Source organism: Vicugna pacos, chromosome 4, assembly GCF_048564905.1.
Source record: "Vicugna pacos chromosome 4, VicPac4, whole genome shotgun sequence".
Taxonomy (NCBI): domain Eukaryota; kingdom Metazoa; phylum Chordata; class Mammalia; order Artiodactyla; family Camelidae; genus Vicugna; species Vicugna pacos.
The window spans coordinates 20,347,132-20,367,676 of NC_132990.1; the positions used below are offsets into that span (position 1 = coordinate 20,347,132).

The 20,545-nt window shown below is 36.6% G+C and overlaps 1 protein-coding gene across 5 annotated transcripts in view; it reads right to left on the reverse strand.

The window, feature by feature from the left end:
* FOCAD (focadhesin) overlaps positions 1-20,545 on the reverse strand; it is a 235,946-nt gene that overhangs the window by 155,431 nt on the left and 59,970 nt on the right. For 3 of the 5 annotated variants that reach the window (XM_006208259.4, XM_072959321.1, XM_072959322.1), the window contains 5 exons: positions 18,698-18,799; positions 11,509-11,713; positions 8,116-8,322; positions 6,245-6,332; positions 3,160-3,362 (listed from right to left, as the gene is read on the reverse strand). In XM_006208259.4, the coding sequence (XP_006208321.2) occupies positions 3,160-3,362; positions 6,245-6,332; positions 8,116-8,322; positions 11,509-11,713; positions 18,698-18,799 (805 nt within the window). Of the gene's footprint in view, positions 1-3,159; positions 3,363-6,244; positions 6,333-8,115; positions 8,323-11,508; positions 11,714-16,979; positions 17,072-18,697; positions 18,800-20,545 lie in introns of those variants that run through there. The other 2 variants (XM_072959323.1, XM_072959324.1) reach the window with 2 other exon arrangements.

Genomic DNA, 20,545 nt, shown 5'->3' on the forward strand with positions numbered 1-20,545 from the left:
CTGTCTCACCAGCTGTGCCAGCTGTCGATGTATTACCTCTCAGCTGCAAATACAGCCTTCTTAGTCCTGCTTTGCCACACTCATCTGCACCTTGTCAGCATTCCTCCTCTGCCCTCTGTGCCAGGGTTAGGCCTTGTTAATAGAGGGCACAGAAAAGCTCCTGCAAGGAATGGCAGAGGAAGGGGCTTTTCTTCAGGTTCCTGTGTGCTTCCTGGATTTCTCCCACCGTGACTACCGGTGCATGTAGGAGTCCCCAGCAGATGGCTTCCCGTGGACCAGCTCTGGCCTATAGCACCCCCAGCACACTTCATCAGCTAGCAGGCCATAGCTGCAATCTCTCCAACAGGTGTGATCTCAGCCTTGGGTGGGGAGATCCATTTAGTTCCTTCCCTCGCTCAGTCCGTAGTACTAGCTGCTCCCTACATTTATTATTGCAATATTCCTTAAAGCCTCTTTTCAATTGTCAGTAATTAAACACCTTTTACTAGTTAGTAATTCTTTGTATTTTTTCTTCCTTCAAATTATCAGTGTGGTTTCTCCTAACTAGACCCTGACTCATACGCTGGTGCTTTCTCGCCCCCTCCCCCCACATTCTCTGGGGTAAGGTTGGCAAGATTTTAAGCAGTTTAGAATTTACAACTAGTGTTTGTTTTTTCCACCTAGGAGAACACAAATACATGGTTTTAAATATCATATTTAATAGCCTAAGAGAAAAAGATCCTGGTTTTCATATGCCACTAAAAAATATTAAAAATACATTAGATTATGTTAATCTTTTAAGGAGATGAATGGCTGATTTGATGTCTTACTTTTCTAACTTATAGAAACTGGAAGAAGTTAAAATTTGTGTTTTATTTCATGGTTATCTACAATTCAGAAATGAATAAGTAATACAGAACTGCATGGTATAGGATATTTACCCTTGGTTTCATTTACCAGAATTGTACTTCTGAAGAAATGCTCTAGTTCTAAACCAAACACTCAAGTTAGTCACCAATTTAAAGAGGAATAATAAAAGTACAGACAACAGAAATCTGTGATGTTAAAGTCTTTCTGTAATGAGTCAAGATGGTAAAATGATCTTTTGTATGCATATCAGAATCACACATTCCTCACTGACTGGAAATTTCTTGAATGTCTACCATGTGGGTAAACAATGGGTCCAGTAGGGAGGATGCAAAGATAAATAAGTTAAGATGTTATCTATTTCTTTAAGTATGTGGAAAATAGTGTATTCAGTTTAACAACTGGCTAAAGTAATTTTAATTCTCTCCTCTATGATCAGCTGAAAAACATAATGGAGAAACACCTGGTGTGGAAAGAATACAAAAAGTTCAACAATCGTTACAATTTAAATATTAACATGCTTAGAAAATAAAGGCAAAGTGTGAAAAGGGCCAAGATCCCTTCCCTCAGTGAGCTCACAGCACAGCTGGAGGTGCAAATGTGTAACCCCCTAAATTAAGACACAACATAATTGAGTAATACTGGAAGTGCACGGGATGCAAAGGAGAGAGTAATAAATTGACTCAGGAAGACTGAGAACATTTGGATGGATCTTGAAGAACGAGTGGATCGCACAAAGGAGACAAAAGAACATTATGTGCATAAGCAAAGATCCAGGAAAAGACTCAAAGAGTTTGGGGCAGGTTAATTTTATAGGCATGTTTGGAATATAGAGCCCGGACAGGTGCAGAAGAAAAGCCAACAGTAAACTGTGGCTTAAAAGTTTTAAAAGGGTGATCATATATCCACCCAAAGCCTCCCTAAAGCAGCACACTGTCATCAGGAGGCTATTTATACCCTAATAGTATTCCTTCCTCCTCCCTCTTCACCAGCTGCTGAAGGGAAAATTCACCTATCAGGACTCATGAATAAGATTCACACACACCTGAGCAAATAGTAAGCCGAGTACTCACACATTAGATTTAGGGTGATCCTCAGTAAATACCACTCATGATTTAAAGGAACAGAACTCTTACACATAGTGCCCTGTCCCCACCCCCATTCAGAATCCCATTATTATTCTCTATGGGTAAACCTACAAGGAAGGTAAAAGGCTATTAGAAATTTTTGGCCACAGTTTATCAGAGCAGATTCAACACCCTCTTTCTCTTAATGCCAATCAATTACCTATTTCAAGTTTTAAAGTTTGAGTCAAACAATGAGGATTTAGGAAGCTGCAGCATCCATTCAGTTTGCCTATAGGTTAGCTTCTCTTGCATGGTCAAACACGGCATGTCAAGGAATCCATAAGAATGCTTGGATTTTGCTGCTAGAACACTTAACAACACATTATTAGAGACATCTCTGCTTTTGCAGACAAAACAACTGTGGCACTAGCTTGCATTGATGTAATGCGTCTCTCTGCAGAGACTAAAGATGCTTCATCAGTTTTATCTTCTTGAATCCTCATTCAATCCCCATAAAAGTTGTAGATGGGAAGTAATACTACATTTTACCGATGGCAAAACTCAAGTACCAAAAGAAAAAGTCTGACGAATGTAGTAGGCCTAGAACCCAGCCACTAACCAGACATTGACAGTACTTTAACATTATTCTAATAGAAAGAGCAAAACTGACAAAGCAGAATTGGGTAAGCCCAGCAGGCAGGAGTAGGGGTGGAGTGTGACTGTCCAACTGAAGGCAACAGCATGAGGCACTCACAAGAGACATCAAGAGCCACATACCAGGGAATATGGCACAATGCGCAATAATGAAAAGTGAAATCTTAGTTTTTACAGATCCCAGAACTCCCAGGTATTTGAAATTCCCCGCCTTGGACTGTCGCAGACCTAGCAATATGCTGCACTTATTAACAGTATGAGGAGATAAGAGGGTTCCATGCTCCATAGGTTGGAGAAGCACCAGGTTAAACAGAACTAGGTCCTTTGCTGCAGGATTCCTCAGGATCTTTAGCTACTAATATACACTGGAAACTCAACACACAAGAGAGACTATACAGCATTTCCAAAACTTATTTCCCAGCAGGACTACCCTCTCCAGTCACAGTCCAGAAGAATATACTAACGTCTGCCTCACAGAACAACGTTTAGACCCAAACAGATGCATCACAGGAGGTGAGGTTACTGGCAGTGACATTAAGTCCCACATTACCAACTAACTTGTATGTATGAGAAACAAGGATGAACTCATTACCTTCTGGTGGTCATCTCTGTAGCACTCCTGCTGTACCATTTCTAAAAGGTTTAGAGCCAACTGCTGCCTGGAGGGTCCTTCTGCATCCGTGGATATACAGTCTTCCAAGGCAGTAGAAGATAATATTTGCAGAACGGGCATCACTAGCAGCAAGGATGACTTTGGGATTTTCTGACCCTCAGCAAATGAGAGGAGCTTCAAAGCTAGTCATCAAAACAACAATCCAGTTTTTAAAATTAATACTACAGTCAAACAAAATGCTATTTTTTTTTCAGAGTAACATGCAAAAAGCTTTCTTACCCTTTTACAATTGGGTCAGACACATAACTAACATGATAAATCTTATCCTTTTAGAAATTAAAAGAATGTAAAAATTAACTCAGCTAAAATAAGCTGTTCATGTATGTAACTGAAAACTTGATGATACTCAGAGAAAATACATATCATAGGTCAAAAAGTAAAATCAACTCTTTTTTAGGTCAATATGAGTTTCTTTAACAACAATTTAGCTTTTGTCCTTATACCCTGTCCAATCCTCTGCCCTCAACAAACAGAGCCAAGAGCCCACAGAGTTCCTATCTGTGGGTAACGAGACCCACGTATGTGCTTCTCTGACAAACTCAGCTGAGAACTGAGTTAAGAGAGACAGAAGCAAACAGGGTGAAGCAGGGCTGTCCTTCAGCTATAATTACTAAGAAGCAAATCAGGAAAGCCTCAAAGTCCATAACCAGTATAATAGTCCAACCCATTTTTATAAACGATTCTTTTTAAAACATGGAAACTCAGCTTACACATCAGAAACATACACATATGTGCAATTACTTACCCACATGTATAATCTCCACCTAGACTATGAACAGAATGAGTTAAAGAATAAATATACTTTTTTCAAAGTTACTGAATGAAATGAATGCTGATTTACTAAAAGATGTTATTTGTAGGTTTCAGAGCAAGATTATTAAAGTAATCAATTAATTTCCCCACTACACCAAAAAAATTCTTATATATAAGCTTTAAATCACGTCAATGAATGACCAGTATTATATTATAAATGACTTGGAAGTCAAACCATAACATGGTATGAAATACAACCACCTGTTACTCTAACACTACTAATTTATATTTTTTGCCTAAACATGCCTAATCCACAACTGTCTGAGTTATTATGAAAATCCATTATATTTACTAAAATAGGAAACTCACATAATAGAAGTATTTTTATATTCTGTAGTATCATCCAGGCATCTTGATAAATTGCTATTTACAATCAAGGCCAGTGTTAATAATTAAGAAGCATAACATTGTATTAGAGCTATGCATTTTTTAAATTTGAAATAATCAATATTCTCTTGGTTATCCTAGTTCTTTGAACATTCTTTCCCAATATACTAAACAACAGTTCTTTACTTTTCAACATGACATACTGGCTCAGTAGTTTTCAATATAGTTTATTTAATCTATCTAAGGTAACTTCGAATCTGAGACACTGGTTTACAAAAGAAAAAGTCTGCTATGCAAGAAATAATAAATGTATTGGAGTGTTTGATCCTGTATTATCCTATTATACATGAGCCACAATAAAGGACTATAACTTCAGAATGAAATGTGGTTTCTCCAGGGCTTTGAAAAAAATTTTTGGTCAAAAAACAAATGAAATGCACTTATATGAAATACCCAGAGGAGACAAATTTAGAGATAGAAAGCACATTAGTGTTTTTCTACGGCTAAGGGTGGGAATGAGGATTAACTGCAAATGGCAAAGAAATCTGGGGGGGGGGGGTTGATTCAAATGTTTTAGAACATTAGATTGTAGTGCTGGTTGCACAACTCTGTAAATTTACTTTAAAAAGCATGTTACTGTACACTTAAAAACAGTGAAACTTGCTGTACACTTGAAACTAACACAGCATTGGAAATTAACTATACTTCAATTTTTAAAAAGGGTTAAAAATTTTTTAAATAGGGAACTTCATGGTAAATAAAATTACCTAAGTAAAGATGTTTTTAAAAAGTAGTAAAACTATGGCTGTCAGAAGTAACATCACTGAAAAATGACACCTACAGGAGGATGCCATGTGCACTGCTCTAAGGAAAAAAAAGGCAAAAGCAGTTCAGAAAGAGACTGGTGCATACCAGAGGAGGGTACAGAGTGCTTACAGACAATAAGCAAAAGCAGGGTAGGAATCAAAGCCCTTCAAAGAGCCAAGGGTTCCCTCCATGTGCTAAAGCCATTTCCAAGACAGACTGTAAGCTAAAGAACAATTCACCCTCAAAATCATGATGAATCAAAATGCCAGAAAAACAAGCTACATAATCAGCATTTACCTTAAGCATCTTTTAAAAATGAAAGTGGGAACTTACCAACGCACCATGGCATCATAATACATACATCACAATTTAGACAGATCCTACATTACTATATGGATTAAGTAAAGTGAGGCAACATTAATGTAAAAGCAGTGTTTCAAAAATGTGACATGTTTGCCAATCTGCCAGACCTGGCAACTTAATTCTTTATCACATTATTTTTAAACAGAACATTTTTTGCCTCCCTTTAGCCCCATTCCTCACCATTCTTTAAATCAATACTGGACAGTCAGAAGAATGTTATCTTTCATTTGTTCTAGCTAGATTAATAGAATAATCATAAATTAATTCTTGTTCAATATAGAACCAGTTTTGAACAGTAAAGGTATACAGAGTTTTAAAAATTAATACAAGTGATAAAGTTTATTTTGCTTCAAGGGTTTTATGCTACCAATTCTCAGTTTGCTGTACAACTGTGAATAAGCTGACATGCCCTTCAAAATATTTACCAACGTCACTGCTATATGATTTAGATAATAATGTCCTAATGAACAGCTGAGACACTTGAAAAATTACAGTAAATGGAATCTTCCACAAAACACTTTCCCTTGCTGGCTAAGAACAAGAAAGTTCTATTTGATAATAATTTAACAAATTTCAGCATGGACACTCGAAGTATACAGGACTCTACAGTACAGCATGCTACACAGTTCAGGTAACTCCTGCCAACACTCGTATTACATTTACATTTTACTCTTGTGAGTGTATTTTTATTTACCTAGACTTAAGATTGGCTTCTGCTGACTTGCCGGAGTCTGGAGAAGTAGTAAAGCTATTCCAATTATGACTGGGACAACAGGAAAATCCTAAAAGAAAAGGGAAAAAAAGTAAAGAGTTGAAGAAGCTTCTAGAGCCATGGCTGTTTAACATGTATGTAGGAAGAGTATATTTAACATGAAATATTATAAACCTATTACACAAAATTATTTACAGTAAGCTAGCTCTATTAAAGGAAGAACTGTTTAATGCCACAGCAGTCACACATAAATTCAAATGTTATCATATCTGGCCAAAAACCATTAGGCTATAAACCAAATTAATTCAGAGGGAAAACGTGTAGTCTTCAAAACAGTCAATCTTTGTAAAACACTAAAACTACCTGAAATACTTAAGAATATTTCATTTCCAGAAAGTAGCTCAATTGTCTGCTTACCTAATACAGCCATAATTCATTTATATAGCTTACATAATAAATTATATTTAACAAATTTTAATAAATCATAGTATTATAATAAAAGAAACATTAGTGCCAGAGAAGCAGAGATTATTTTTAAATTACAGTAATTTATTAAGTATATTTAAATGTAGCAAAGCAATAACCATAGAAACTCCAAGTCATTAATTTCACCAAGTATATAAATGAGGTGAAAAAGAAAAAATAGGATATGTATATTAAGTTCTAATATGTAAAATGCAAGTAGCATAAGATGTTATTTGAGGTTTCTAAATAAGGAAAACATTAACATATTATGGAACTTAAGAAGAAAGGTCCAGCACACTTTGCTAAAATTACTCCATTCTGAAATTTACACAAGTACCTGCACAACAGAAATACCGACCTGATAACACTTGTACTGCCTCTCCCATCTTTAACATTTCACTCTTCTTGTCCCTCGCCCACCTGCTTCCTGAGATCACACCTGCAAATGAACTCCTGCTGCATACGCCTTTGCCTCTATGGAAACCCAGGTTCTACTTTGGCCCTTAGGGAAACTCAGGGTCTACTTCTGGGGGAATCAAGGCTAATTCAAAGCCTATCTGAGAAAAAGAAGTAAAAAAATGCCTTTATACTGGACCACAGATGTCACAGGAGTCAATGACAGCAAAACCCTTGGAGTTCACACTTTTTGTCCCCAATTCAAATGCTGTTCCCACTGCTGGAATGCCTTCTCAACTTCTGGTTTGCACCAAGCAAACTCCTATCGTGACTTCCTCAGATCTGAACTCAAGTCTTACTTCCCTCAAATTGTACTCCCACTGTACTTTAAATATACTTCCATAAAAGCATTTACTTTATTGGACTACAATTATTTATTTGCATATTAGTTAAGTCCCTTGAGGTCACTGAATGTACTTTTTCAGCTATGTACAGGTGACCCGTGAATAACACATGGGTTTGAACTGTGCAGGTCCACTCACACATTTTTTTCCGCAGATATGTACTAGTACCACACAATCAGCAGTTGGTTGAACAAACAGGTGCAGAAGTCCAGATACGGAGGGCCAACTGTAAAGTTCCAGTGTATTTTCCACTGTGTGGAGGGTTGGTGTCCCCAACTCCCACGCTGTTCAAGGGTCAACTGTATTCTTCTACAGGGTCTAGCAGATAAGTATTCAATACTTGTGTTCTACATGAATACATTTTAAAAATGCCAAATGGTAGACCCTTAAATGTTCCTCCAAAGAGTATTTAGTGACTCATTTTCATAATAAATGATAGTAGTATTAGTACATTAGTAGTATGGTCTAACAGTATTAGATCAAAACACCTTTGATCTGCAATAAAGTAAAAGAGCACACAGCCTGCTAGTGTGCTCGAAGACTCACTTAAGTGGTAACTGACATATTAAAACTTCTCACTATCCTTACCTCCTTCAGAAGTTCAACACTGTGCTCTAAAAGGTGAATTAAAGATGAGCATTCCCCAGTTATGTTTAAGCTGACTTCACAGACACACAGCAGCTGAAGTGTCAGCTGGGTAAGCTGAATTTTCCAGAAAATGGGATGACGCAAAAGACTTAAATATACTTCTTCGATAAACAGCATCACTTCTGTTGTCTGTATCAAATCTTTTATCTGTTTGAAAAAAATCATGATATGATATTTAAGTAATATATAAAACAAAGGATCATTTTCGCTTATATAAGCTTTCTCAATAAAATATTCTTCTCTATCTTTATAGACTTTATAGATTTAAAAGAGATGAAGAAATTTATGTAACTCAAAGAGAGTTAAACTACACAACTGTGCCTTCTCCTTTTGTCACTAACCAAAACAAAATGTGCTACTATTTTTGTTACTGCTGGCTGGCACGCATTCTTTTCATTTATCTTTCTAACTACTCTGAGTGCAGATTTTTAAAGACAAGTTATATGACAGTGCCAACATGTTGAATGAAATTAAAAAGTCAGTTTTCAGTTCTCCAAATGAACTCTCCTTTCTACAATTCCAACATAGCTACCTGGAAGAAAAGGGTTAGCATGTTATTCTAATGCACTATTGAGTCCTTAATTTACAAGAAATTTGTTCAGACAACCTTAACTAAGAGCATCATTTCCACACTTGGCAGACGGAATGAAAGACCATATTCAAATGGTAGGGTGTCTTCTCAACTGGCTAATGTATTAGATAGGAAGGACTTGGGTGCTCTTGAAAATCCCAATTCAATTCAAACCCAGCTGTTCTGATCAAAATTCTGGAGTTAGTATTAAGGATATGGTCCTGCTTGCAGACACATTGGCATTTCCCAGAGATTACAAACAATGAACCATCTGCTTCAATCAGGAGCCTTGTGTCTGTTAAATGCATCAAGAGGAAAGCCTACAGTTGACCAGCTGTACCTTTCACCAGTCGTTACCACCATAATAACCCACAATGACTATAAGTTGTACACAGAGAGAAAAATTAATTCCTAACAAGAAGAAAAAAGCTATTAAAGGATTAAAGGGAAGGGGATAGGAGAAAAGACTAAGTTATAAAAAATAAATGTAAACAGTCCACTCGCTAAAATATTTTACTCTTCTGCAAACACACAATGGAAAGGAGAAAAGGCCACGCTGAAAAGGAAAGGATTTAAAACAAAGAAAAGCCTCATATTTATTTGCCCATATACTTCCTTAAGTGCATGTCTTGTACATACTTGAAATTTTCCATAATAAAAATTTTTTTTTGCAAGACAACTCAGCAAGTTAGTATTAAAGGCTTTCTAATCTTAAACATTACCAAAATTCTTAACAAGAATACTCTGGAAGTAGTGGTTCATCTTTATGTAGAAATAGATCATGTGCAAAGATAATATGTGTGATGACAAGAGTAACAATTCAAAAGAAAGAACTACTGGGACCAAAGTCAACAGTGAAGTTTAAGGCAGGTAAGTCCGAAACAAGACAATACCATAAATACAAAATGGAAAAACAATTGGACTGAGAAGAAAAAGAAACAGATGTTTCACTGACCATTATCTCATCATAGGTCACTAGGCTGATGGCTATTTCTAAAGAAAAAAAATTTTAATTAATATAATCATTATATTATATCACATTATATTATATTATATTACACTGAAATGTTCAGTATAGTCAGACCACATCGACAGTACTGTGTTCACCTCTGAGAAGAACATTTCACAGTAACACATTCTGAGCACCAATAAACTAGAAAATCCATAGCCAAGACCAGGGGAAAGCTGAAACCATTTCATGTGGAGAAATAAATTGATGAAGAAAAGAAAAGAGGAAGGGAAGGTGTAAAGGATGAAAGGGAAGAAAAGGAAGGAAGAAAGAAACAGCGCAAGGCAGGATGCAGATGGGCTTTTTTAAAAGCTTACTTTGTTGTATTCTGAGAAGAATGGGGACTAAAGAGTAAAGTCTTAGCAAAGTGCAGGGCAATTAGAAGTACTTGATAAAAAAAATAAATGGTTGCCTTGTAAAATAGCATGCTTCCTACCACTAATAATTAGTCGTGGGATGGTTGTCTCTTAGAGAGTGTGAGAAATACCTGTCATCAGTGGGAAAATGGATTACATTGCCACTAAGATCCTTCCCAACACTCAGATTCTTCATTCCAGTAAAGCTGATTTGTTAAGTGATTAAATGTATTTATGTTGCTAGTTCCATTAGTGCCAAATGATGTATAGTTTTTTCCTCACCTATCTCGACTACACTAACAAACCACAGATTCCCAGAAATATTCCACAGAGCTCACTTCTAGAAGTATTTAGGCTTGTCAATATATGGTGATGAAGATGAAGGCAAACATCTACCAAAGAGCACAGGACAGGGAAACACAAGCATGCGGTGGAAAAAGCGTACCCTGGTTCAAGACGTTCTGCCTATACATTGCTTTATTGCCCGTGCAAAACAAAAACTTTGGAAAGGCCACAGGAGAATTCATTTTAATTAACTTTTCTCTGCCTTAATTACAGGGAAGTCTATTTATGAGTCACAAAAGATCCGCTCTAGTCACTCCTTGCTAACACAAACTTAAAGCAGCTCATCTGTGACCTCAGGTGATCGCCCCGAAAAATATTCACAAATTTCCTCCATTAGCTAAGCAGCATGGTGCTCAGATTCTAGGCAAACAACAAACCTGGATGGTGGGATGGGATAAATGAATCACTACACTAAAATCATACCACAACTACGGTTATAGAGACGTCAGCTCAAATTTCTCTCTCCCCTGAACTTCCGAAGCATTTTATGCATCCCTCTGTTAAACATCTTTCATCCATCTACTTTGTTATAAGAATGTGTGTGTATGTTTTAGCTCCCTTACTAGACTGCAGGCTTCTCAAGAGCAGGGTCCATCAGAGTCACCACATATGCTGTAAGGGGACATGTGGAAACTGGAATCTAGCCAGCACTCAGCTGGTCCAGCCCTGCATCCCCACGGCTGTATCTGCCCAGAGAGATGCATTTTTTCTGACTTACACAAAGAGGACTTTTTTGTCCTTACAACACTCCCAGTGTCCAGCACAAGGAGAAATTCAACTCAAAATTGTTTTCCCTGAGAATTCTTTCTTAAACAAAGTTTTCACTCCTACTAATCATACAGTGGACTATGTTGATTTATATTTCTGTGAATTTAGTTAACGTTGTATACATTAAAGTGAAAGCTTGATTTGTTTCCTTTATCAACTCCAAAACCCTGCAAGCAATTTCAGAGCCAGTCTGCCAAATCACATAGGTTCTATTTTATGTACAATAAAAATCAACACTTACTAATGCTGACCCTCTATTAGTGAAGGAGGAGGAAAGGCCTTACCTGCAAACATGGAACCATGTCGCAACACAGTTGAAGTATCTGTTGTTCCAATACTGATGGTTGTTCTTTGTCACAAAGAGCCCGGGGTTGAAGTAAGACTTTGAGCAGAGCTAGTCGGAGTTTAGAATATTCTTGTAACTGGGATGGTTCACAATACAGATACCACAGAAACGGTGCCATTATTTGGATACATGAAACTTCTGACCTGCAAGTCATGTAATGCATAAGCCAGTCACTGAGTTAAGCAGAGTACCAAACAGTAAGTGTCAAACATCAACTTACAGTTCATGACATATCATAAACTATGATACCATTGAGTGTAACTTCTTTTCATGACTCTTCTATTTTACTGTGACTCGCCTAGGCCCATGTCGAACAGTTCTTTGTACACTGGGGAGAATGATTCAACACCTGGAAACCATAAGCCTGATGCCCAGGACCAGGAGGGTCTGTACCTGCACAATAGAGTAGCATCTACATCTCCAGGACCAGTCTCTGGTGAGCATCAGAATCATCTGAGAACCTTTTCAGAATTATAGGTGTCAGGGTCTCTTGTCCAGGAGTATGACACAGGCATACATTTTTGGAAAAACTCGACGAGTGAGGTTCCATGTAGAACAAAGCCATACAGACATCCCAAGACGATTATGAAGACAGTTAACATTTACTTGTCAACTTGTTAACACTTACAGTGTGCAAGTTACTGCACTTTACACCTTTAAACTCAACTGATCCTTACCACAACCCTATGAAATAAGAAGTATTATTATCCCATTATGCAGTTACAGAAACTGAAGCAGAGAAAGGTGCAATAACTTGCCAAGTCCCTCTTAAGTTCTTCCTACTCAAAGGAGGAAGACTTTACAAATCTTTCATATCTATTTAGATTTCAATACATCCCAATAACTCCAAGTTCAAAGACACTAAAATGCCAGAATGACTTTTCAGATATAAAAATTCGATCATGTCGTTAATCAGCTTGAAAGAGTCTATGCTTAAGATAAAGTACATAGACTGATTCATAAACCCTCCAAAATTTGGCCTCTACTTATCTTTCCAGCCTCATTTCTTGTTCCTCTCCACTCTCCATTGGACTAACCAAACTTTCCGATCTTCAGTCAAGTCATCTGGGCTTTATTCTCACTTGCTGTTCTGTCTACTTGTAATACTCTCCCCTTTCTCCCACTCCTGTTCCTTTCTCTGCCAAATTTCTATCATCTTTCAGCTCCCCCCCTTTAAAATGACATCCCTGACACCTAGCTTTGGTTAGATCCTCCATTATGTGCTTTCACAGGATTATGGCTTTATTGTCATTATTTATTAATATTTCCATCCCCTTCCAGACTACAAACCACTGAGGGGATGGACCAATGATTTCTGTTTAATGCTATATCACCAATAACTGTACACACTAGGACCTTGAAGAGATGCTCAATCATTCAATTAATCAATTCAGTTACACTAAGTTACAGAGTAGTTTTACAATTAGCATGCATCAATTAAATATCATAATTTCATTTTAATATTTTTCATATTTATTATACATAAGTTATTATGAGATAAGATACAAAGATGAACCAGACATTATCCATCCTTAAGAAGCACACAGTCTAACAGGGACAGTCTAGAGGATAGAGAGAAAACTTCTAGAAGAAAGGTATAAAGCTCAATATTTCTTGGAGGAAATGGCATGAGTTATGCCTAACAATGTAATTTTATAACCCTATACATCCCACAGCATTAACATTAATAAAAATTTTAAAGTTACCAAATTGATTATATTTATTCATTCATTCATTTGCTTGACAAAATTTACTGAGTTCCTACAGTATACCATTCACTCTTCTATGTGCTAGAAACAAATCAAGAAACTAAAATAGATTAAACTCTTGCTCTGATAGAGCTCACAATCTGGAGTAATTTTTTTCTCATGAGCACAAATACTTAAACAATCTATTAAAAACAAAGGGGCTTTTGAGTTCATGATTATTAATGAAACATATATCTTTACCACACCATCCACTTTAGGAAACTAGAAAGTTTCATAGATCAAGCAAGCAGATGATGTATGCATAGGTTGGAACACAGAGCGTTAAGTTTCCAGAAAAGAGATTTAAGAAACATCGATTCCCCATCTCTCTCTTACAACATATTCCCCAAAGAATAAATACTACCCAGGTGTCAAGAACACCCATGAATAGCTTATCAGTTTCCTCCTTTTTAAGATGCCGAAGGTGAAATGCTAGGTTCATACAAAGAAATCTATTTCCAAGATGCTGTTATTATTTGACATCAGGAGCATTATGTTGAGCTTCCTAAGGATAATATACTATTTAAAAATCTGGCTTAATCTGTCCTGATTTTAGATTTTGCATTGCCTATGTGGTATCTGATGATTTACTATCACTGCAGTATGAAACTGACAGGGCTTAAGAAGAAAAGGAAAATAATAAAACAGATAAACTAAAATCTCAGAGTGATTCAGAACATTTAAAAACATAACCAGTTGTGCATTTATCTAAACACAAGGCTTTCATATGTATGTTCACCAAGGAGGGAGAAGCAGCCGGAAAAGACCTGAAGTGAGAGTCAGAACACTGAGGCTTTGGGCTGAACTCTGCCACTAACCAGCCATGTGACCTTGAGCAAGTCATTTACTGTTGCTCTCCTTAGTTCCCTCATCTGAAAAATTATGTGTTAGACTAGATAATCTTGACGTATCCGGCCTAGAGACCATGATATCACATGTCAATTTACTCAATCCTCTGTTCTACAAAGGCAAAGTCTTTGTAGATATAGATGCAAACATCACAGGCCTTCCACAAATGAGCGCAGAATTTAACTAGAAAATCACACCTCCAAAAATCTAGCACAAAGATACTCTGTCATTTCAGGACATCTACATTCTATTAAAAATGAACCCAAACAGTTAGTCTAATCCATTCGTAACACAGAGCTAGAACAAGCTATCTTCACAACATTGTGCCTCCTTCCTAAAGTTGTGAATCACTGTTTATATTCTTATCAAACTACCAAACTTCCTTCATTACTTCTAAACAACGATGTGAAAACTACTAAGTTAATTTACTTTAAAATTAGATCTCAGGAATAAATCTAACCAAGGAGGTGAAAGAATTATACACAGAAAACTATAAACCATTGATGAAGGAAATTAAAGAAGACTTTAAAAAATGGAAAGATATTCCATGCTCTTGGATTGGAAGAATCAATATTGTTAAAATGGTCACACTGCCCAAGGCAATCTACAGATTTAATGCAATCCCTATCCAATTACCCATGACATATTTCACAGAACTAGAGCAAATCATAATAAAATTTATATGGAACCATCAAAAACCTAGAATTGCCAAAGCATTACTGAAGAGAAAGAAAGAGGCTGGAGGAATAACTCTCCCAGACTTCAGACAATACTATAGAGCTACAGTCATCAAGACAGCATGGTATTGGTACCAAAACAGACATATAGACCAATAGAACAGAATAGAGAGCCCAGAAATGAACCCACAAACTTTTGGTCAACTAATCTTCGACAAAGGAGGCAAGAGTATACAATGGAATAAAGACAGTCTCTTCGGCAAATGGTGTTGGGAAAACTGGACAGCAGCATGTAAAACAATGAAGCTAGAACACTCCCTTACACCATATACAAAAATCAACTCAAAATGGATTAAAGACTTAAACATAAGACAAGATACAATAAACCTCCTAGAGGAAAACATAGGCAAAACACTATCTGACATACATTTCAAAAATTTTCTCCTGGAAGAAATAAAAGCAAGAATAAACAAATGGGACCTAATGAAACTTACAAGCTTCCGCACTGCAAAGGAAACCAGAAGCAAAACAAAAAGAAAACCTACGGAATGGGAGAAAATTTTTGCAAGTGAAACTGACAAAGGTTTGATCTCCAGAATATATAAGCAGCTCATACAACTCAATAAGAAAAAAATAAACAACCCAATCCAAAAATGGGCAGAAGACCTAAACAAGCAATTCTCCAAGGAAGACATACAAATGATCAAAAAGCACATGAAAAAATGCTCAATATCACTAATTATCAGAGAAATGCAAATCAAAACTACAATGAGATACCACCTCACACCAGTCAGAATGGCTGTCATTCAAAAATCCACAAATGACAAATGCTGGAGAGGCTGTGGAGAAAGGGGAATCCTCCTACACTGCTGGTGGGAATGCAGTTTGGTGCAGCCATTGTGGAAAACAGTGTGGAGATTCCTCAAAAGACTAGGAATAGACTTACCATATGACCCAGGAATCCCACTCCTGGGCTTGTATCCAGAAGGAAATCTACTTCAGGATGACACCTGCACCCCAATGTTCATAGCAGCACTATTTACAATAGCCAAAACATGGAAACAGCCTAAATGTCCATCAACAGGTGACTGGATAAAGAAGATGTGGTATATTTAAACAATGGAATTCTACTCAGCCATAAAAACCGACAACATAATGCCATTTGCAGCAACATGGATGCTCCTGGAGAATGCCATTCTAAGTGAAGTAAGCCAGAAAGAGAAAGAAAAATACCATATGAGATCGCTCATATGTGGAATCTAAAAAACAAAAACAAAAACAAACAAACAAAAACAAAGCATAAATACAGGACAGAAATAGACTCACAGACAGAGAATACAGACTTGTGGTTACCAGGGGGGTGGAGGGTGGGAAGGGATAGACTGGGATTTTAAAATTGTAGAATAGATAAACAAGATTACACTGTATAGCACAGGGAAATAAACACAAAATGTTATGATAACTCACACAGGGAAAAAATGTGACAATGAGTGTGTATATGTCCATGAATGACTGAAAAATTGTGCTGAACACTGGAATTTGACACAACATTGTAAAATGATTATAAATCAATAAAAAATGTTAAAAAAATAAAAAATAAAATTATGCTTAAAAAATAAAAAAATAAAATAAAATTAGATCTCAGGAAACCAATAGTCTGATGAAAATTCCACAAAGAATAATTTCATTGGCAAAAATAGAAATGAGATAAATGAAATCATTCTTTGCAAATAAATATAAAATAATTTAGAAGTTCCAACAGGCTCTAGGTAGCATACTCTAACACCTTAGAATTCAAATGAAAGGAGTAAGACAATAGAAGTTTATCAGTAAATAAACCAGTCAATTAATAATCTTTTCTCCTTAGGAATATCTGGACATATTTCATGAGAAGAACTACTTCTAAATCCCAGTATAGTACTCGTTTGAAATGAAAACAACCAAAAGGTAATTTGAATACTTCTTAACTAACTAAAGCATTGGAAAAGAGAGATTTTCGTAAGGAACATCTTTCATAAAGCATCCCAGGCTACTTTATGAGACATTTCATTAAATAAATGTTTATGTTTGTTATTTTTGCTTTCTGACAGGGATGAACAAAGAGTTTTTTTTTTTAGTAAATATGAATATCTTACCTTTGAAAACGCAATCCTAGGTGAGGGAAGAGAAGGTGATAATGATGTTTTATTTTAAAATATTCATTCAGATGTTACATGGATTTTCTCACTGGCAGATGATTATAAGGTTCCCTACATCTCTTTAAAACTTCTTGTAGCAGTCTATCCTGCCTAGAAATTTCAACTAAAATTGAAGTTATAAACTCAGAAACAGTGTTCTAAGAAACTGTATCAATAGGACATTGTAAGACCTTCAAGAGCAAGAACACATGAATGCTAGGGTGGTAAACATAACTCAGGCCTTAGATTACCCAGGACAATGGTACCATCCTATCATGACCTTGTGTGATGGTACTAAATATGCAGTGATGCTGTATTTTAGGAGGCACTCTACAACCCACTGTCTGGCCCCCCAGTCTGTGGGCCTCGTATGTGTGTGCAGTACATAAAAATTCAACATTTATAGAGCACCGAAAAATGTGCCAGGCATTATTAATACAAAGAACAATGAGACACAATCTCTGCCTTCACAGTATTTCACAGCTAATAGAGGAGAATAATTATAAGACAATGTATAAGTATAACGATTTAGAAATCACAACTGAAGTTATAAAGCGAGCACGTAAAAGAGACACTTAATCCAGCTTGTGGTAAGTAAAGACTTCCTAGGAGGAAGGACACCTAAACAGAGATTTAAAATAGAGAAATGAGTCAAGAAAGGGCTGAGGTGAGATTCAAGGCAGTAAGGCAGATACTAACAAGTGAAAGCACTGAGGCAAGGGAACTGCACTCCTTCCTGTGTGGAGCCAAAGCAAGTCAGTGTATTGCTAAATACACAAGTCATTAAGTATGATAAAGACAGGAGAAATAAAACTGGTGGAACAGGTAGAAACCATATCATACACAGAGCCTGGCAGGACATAGTAGATTTTATCCTGGAGCCCAGGGATTTTCCAACTATTTCAGAAACCAAACTATTGTCTTCCAATAGAAAGTGTCCACAAGATGCCAATATGTAAGAACAAAGGTTAAAGGGTCGGAGGGCATTCCCATGCTTAGCCTATACACTGCAAGTGCAGTTTGTAAATCACAGCTGTGGAGACTTAAGCAAGAGAATGATACAATCAGACTTGCTCCCTTGAAATATTACCCTGAGGGATGCTTAGAGAATGGCCTTGAGTAGGATGAGACTGGAGGCAGAGACGCCAGTTAGGAACAGGTGGCAGTAGCCACAGCAAGAGATGAGTGCCTTGGTAGTAAGCCAGTGCCTTGGTAGTAAGGGTGGAAGAAAGCTTTGAGAACCATCAGAAGGCCTTGGTAAAGCTAAATTAACTGCACATATGGTGGCTATCTGGTCCCAGTTGGCAGTACTACTTAATCCCAACTGGCATTGGTTTCTAATGGAGATTAACTCACTAATCAATTTCCAGAGGGAAGAAACTGTCTTCCATATGTATCATTTGGGAGTTTACCGAATATTTCTAATCAACTTTCCCAACTAACCAGTGCTTAGCTTCTTTAATAATAGCTCTTCTCATAGTCAATATTTCAACAATCAATAAATCTGGTAGGATTTTTTTTCTTTACTCTTAAAAAGAAAATAGAAAACTATGTCCTGCTGTAAGACACTTCTTTTCTTCAGGAGAAAACACTACAGGCAAAGCGCTTAAAAAAAAAAAAACTCTAAAATTAGCATATACTATTTCATCTGTCTCATTTATTTTATTTTACATTACCTTTCAGGGCATTGCTGGAGAAAAGCTGTCAGCTGCTGCAAAAGTACTGGCCAGCAATCAGGTCTGTGTTCAAGCACAGTGATCAAAGGCTGAGGATGGTTTCTGAAAAACACAGAAAGTCACACTGGAAGCTGTCATTTCAGAGCTACACATTCTTAATATCCAAACATAGCAACAAAAAAGCCACTACAATTTAGGACCTTTTTTCCAGGATTCATAATTGTCACAAAACTACCATTTCCTACACTGGTTGCAGAGCTGGCTCATTAGAACTATTTTTTCCTTTATCTGTTTTCTAGAAAAGAGAATAAACCCAAGTCTTAGAGACCCAAATCTGACAGCGGACTCTGCCATTTAATGGCTCTATGACTTTGGCTGACAACCCAAAAGCTCTCTCATATCCATCCCCTTGATTCCTTCATTCTTAGCAATCACAGGACACCTCCTCCTCCTGCTGGTCTCTTTCAATCCTGGCAGGTACACTTCTTCTAACATTGCCTCTACCTGTAAGCACACTCTCTCCTTTCTGTTCCCACTTACCCCCATTCTTCTCAGTATATGGCTCTGTGTTCCCCCAGTGTACTTAAGATGAGGTAACAAGAAAATATTTCTCCCATCTCAAATAAAAAACTCTCCAAAATAAAAATTCTTGAAATTTTTGAACAAGACAAATCTTTTTATCCTGGCTACACAGATTAAGATACCTAAAAGACAATATAAAATAAAAAACCTGAAATGTGAAAAATTCTTGAATAATGGGGTTAAAAATAGAAAAATAAAAAAGCACAAAAACAAATTATGTTAAATAGTTCAAAAAGTCTTCTAGAAACTGTAAATTCATTAGCTTTTTAAACTATGAACTACTATACAACGTTCTCAGTTATTACTGGTGTGGCTTTTTCCTCCAAAAAAAAATTTTTAAATAAAAAATGCTATTTGGAAAAAAATTCAAACCATATAGAAGCATTAATTTTTCCCATAAAAAGAATCATATGCATAATACTGTTCTTTATTTAACTTTTAACCCAAAAATATAGCATTTGCAATGTTTTTTTTTTTTTAAAAAGATCTGACCATCCGTCAGACCCAAATGATTTTTTAAAACTGCCTTCTTGGTAGTTTTCAAAATATGATTGCCTTACCAGCAATATCAGCATCACCTGGGAACTTGTGAGAAATGCAGATAAATTCTCAGGCCCCAGTCCAGACCTAATAAATAGCTCTCCAGAGAATTCTGATGCACTGCTATAAAGCAGTGGTTCTCAACCCTGGTTGCATGTTAGATTCATCGGTGGAGCTCTTTTTAAAATACCAATGCCCGGGCTTCAGTTATACTGGGGTTGCTAGGAGTGAAGCCATGCATTAGCAATTTTTAAAAACTGTTCTAGCAATCCTTAATAGGTTACCAGAGCTGAAAACCACAAGTGAAAAACCACAGAAAAAAGAGGTTAGGAGCTGGGAAGTTTTCTGATTTTTTTCTATCTTAAACAGAAAAGTATGACAGATCGATCACATTGAAACCCTCGTGTTAAACACCTCTCTGACACTACAACACAGCTTCTGGGTATTATAACACCATCTCTCTATTTTCTCCTTGACCCTAACTAATCTATCGTACGCTAGCTTCACATGCTGGCAGCCTCCTGTTTGTTAAAGCGCAGGCTATTTCTGACTGATCAGATTACTGCCATCCCTAAAGAATTGCTCCAAGCAACTTTTTATGCCAAAACTCAAAAATCAAAATCACATTTCCAAATTCCGAACTCTTTGGCAGTTAAACCTCTCTAGTATTTGCTTGTGCTCTAGTTGCTACAGATATTAAGAAACAAATGTTACAAATCCTAAAAG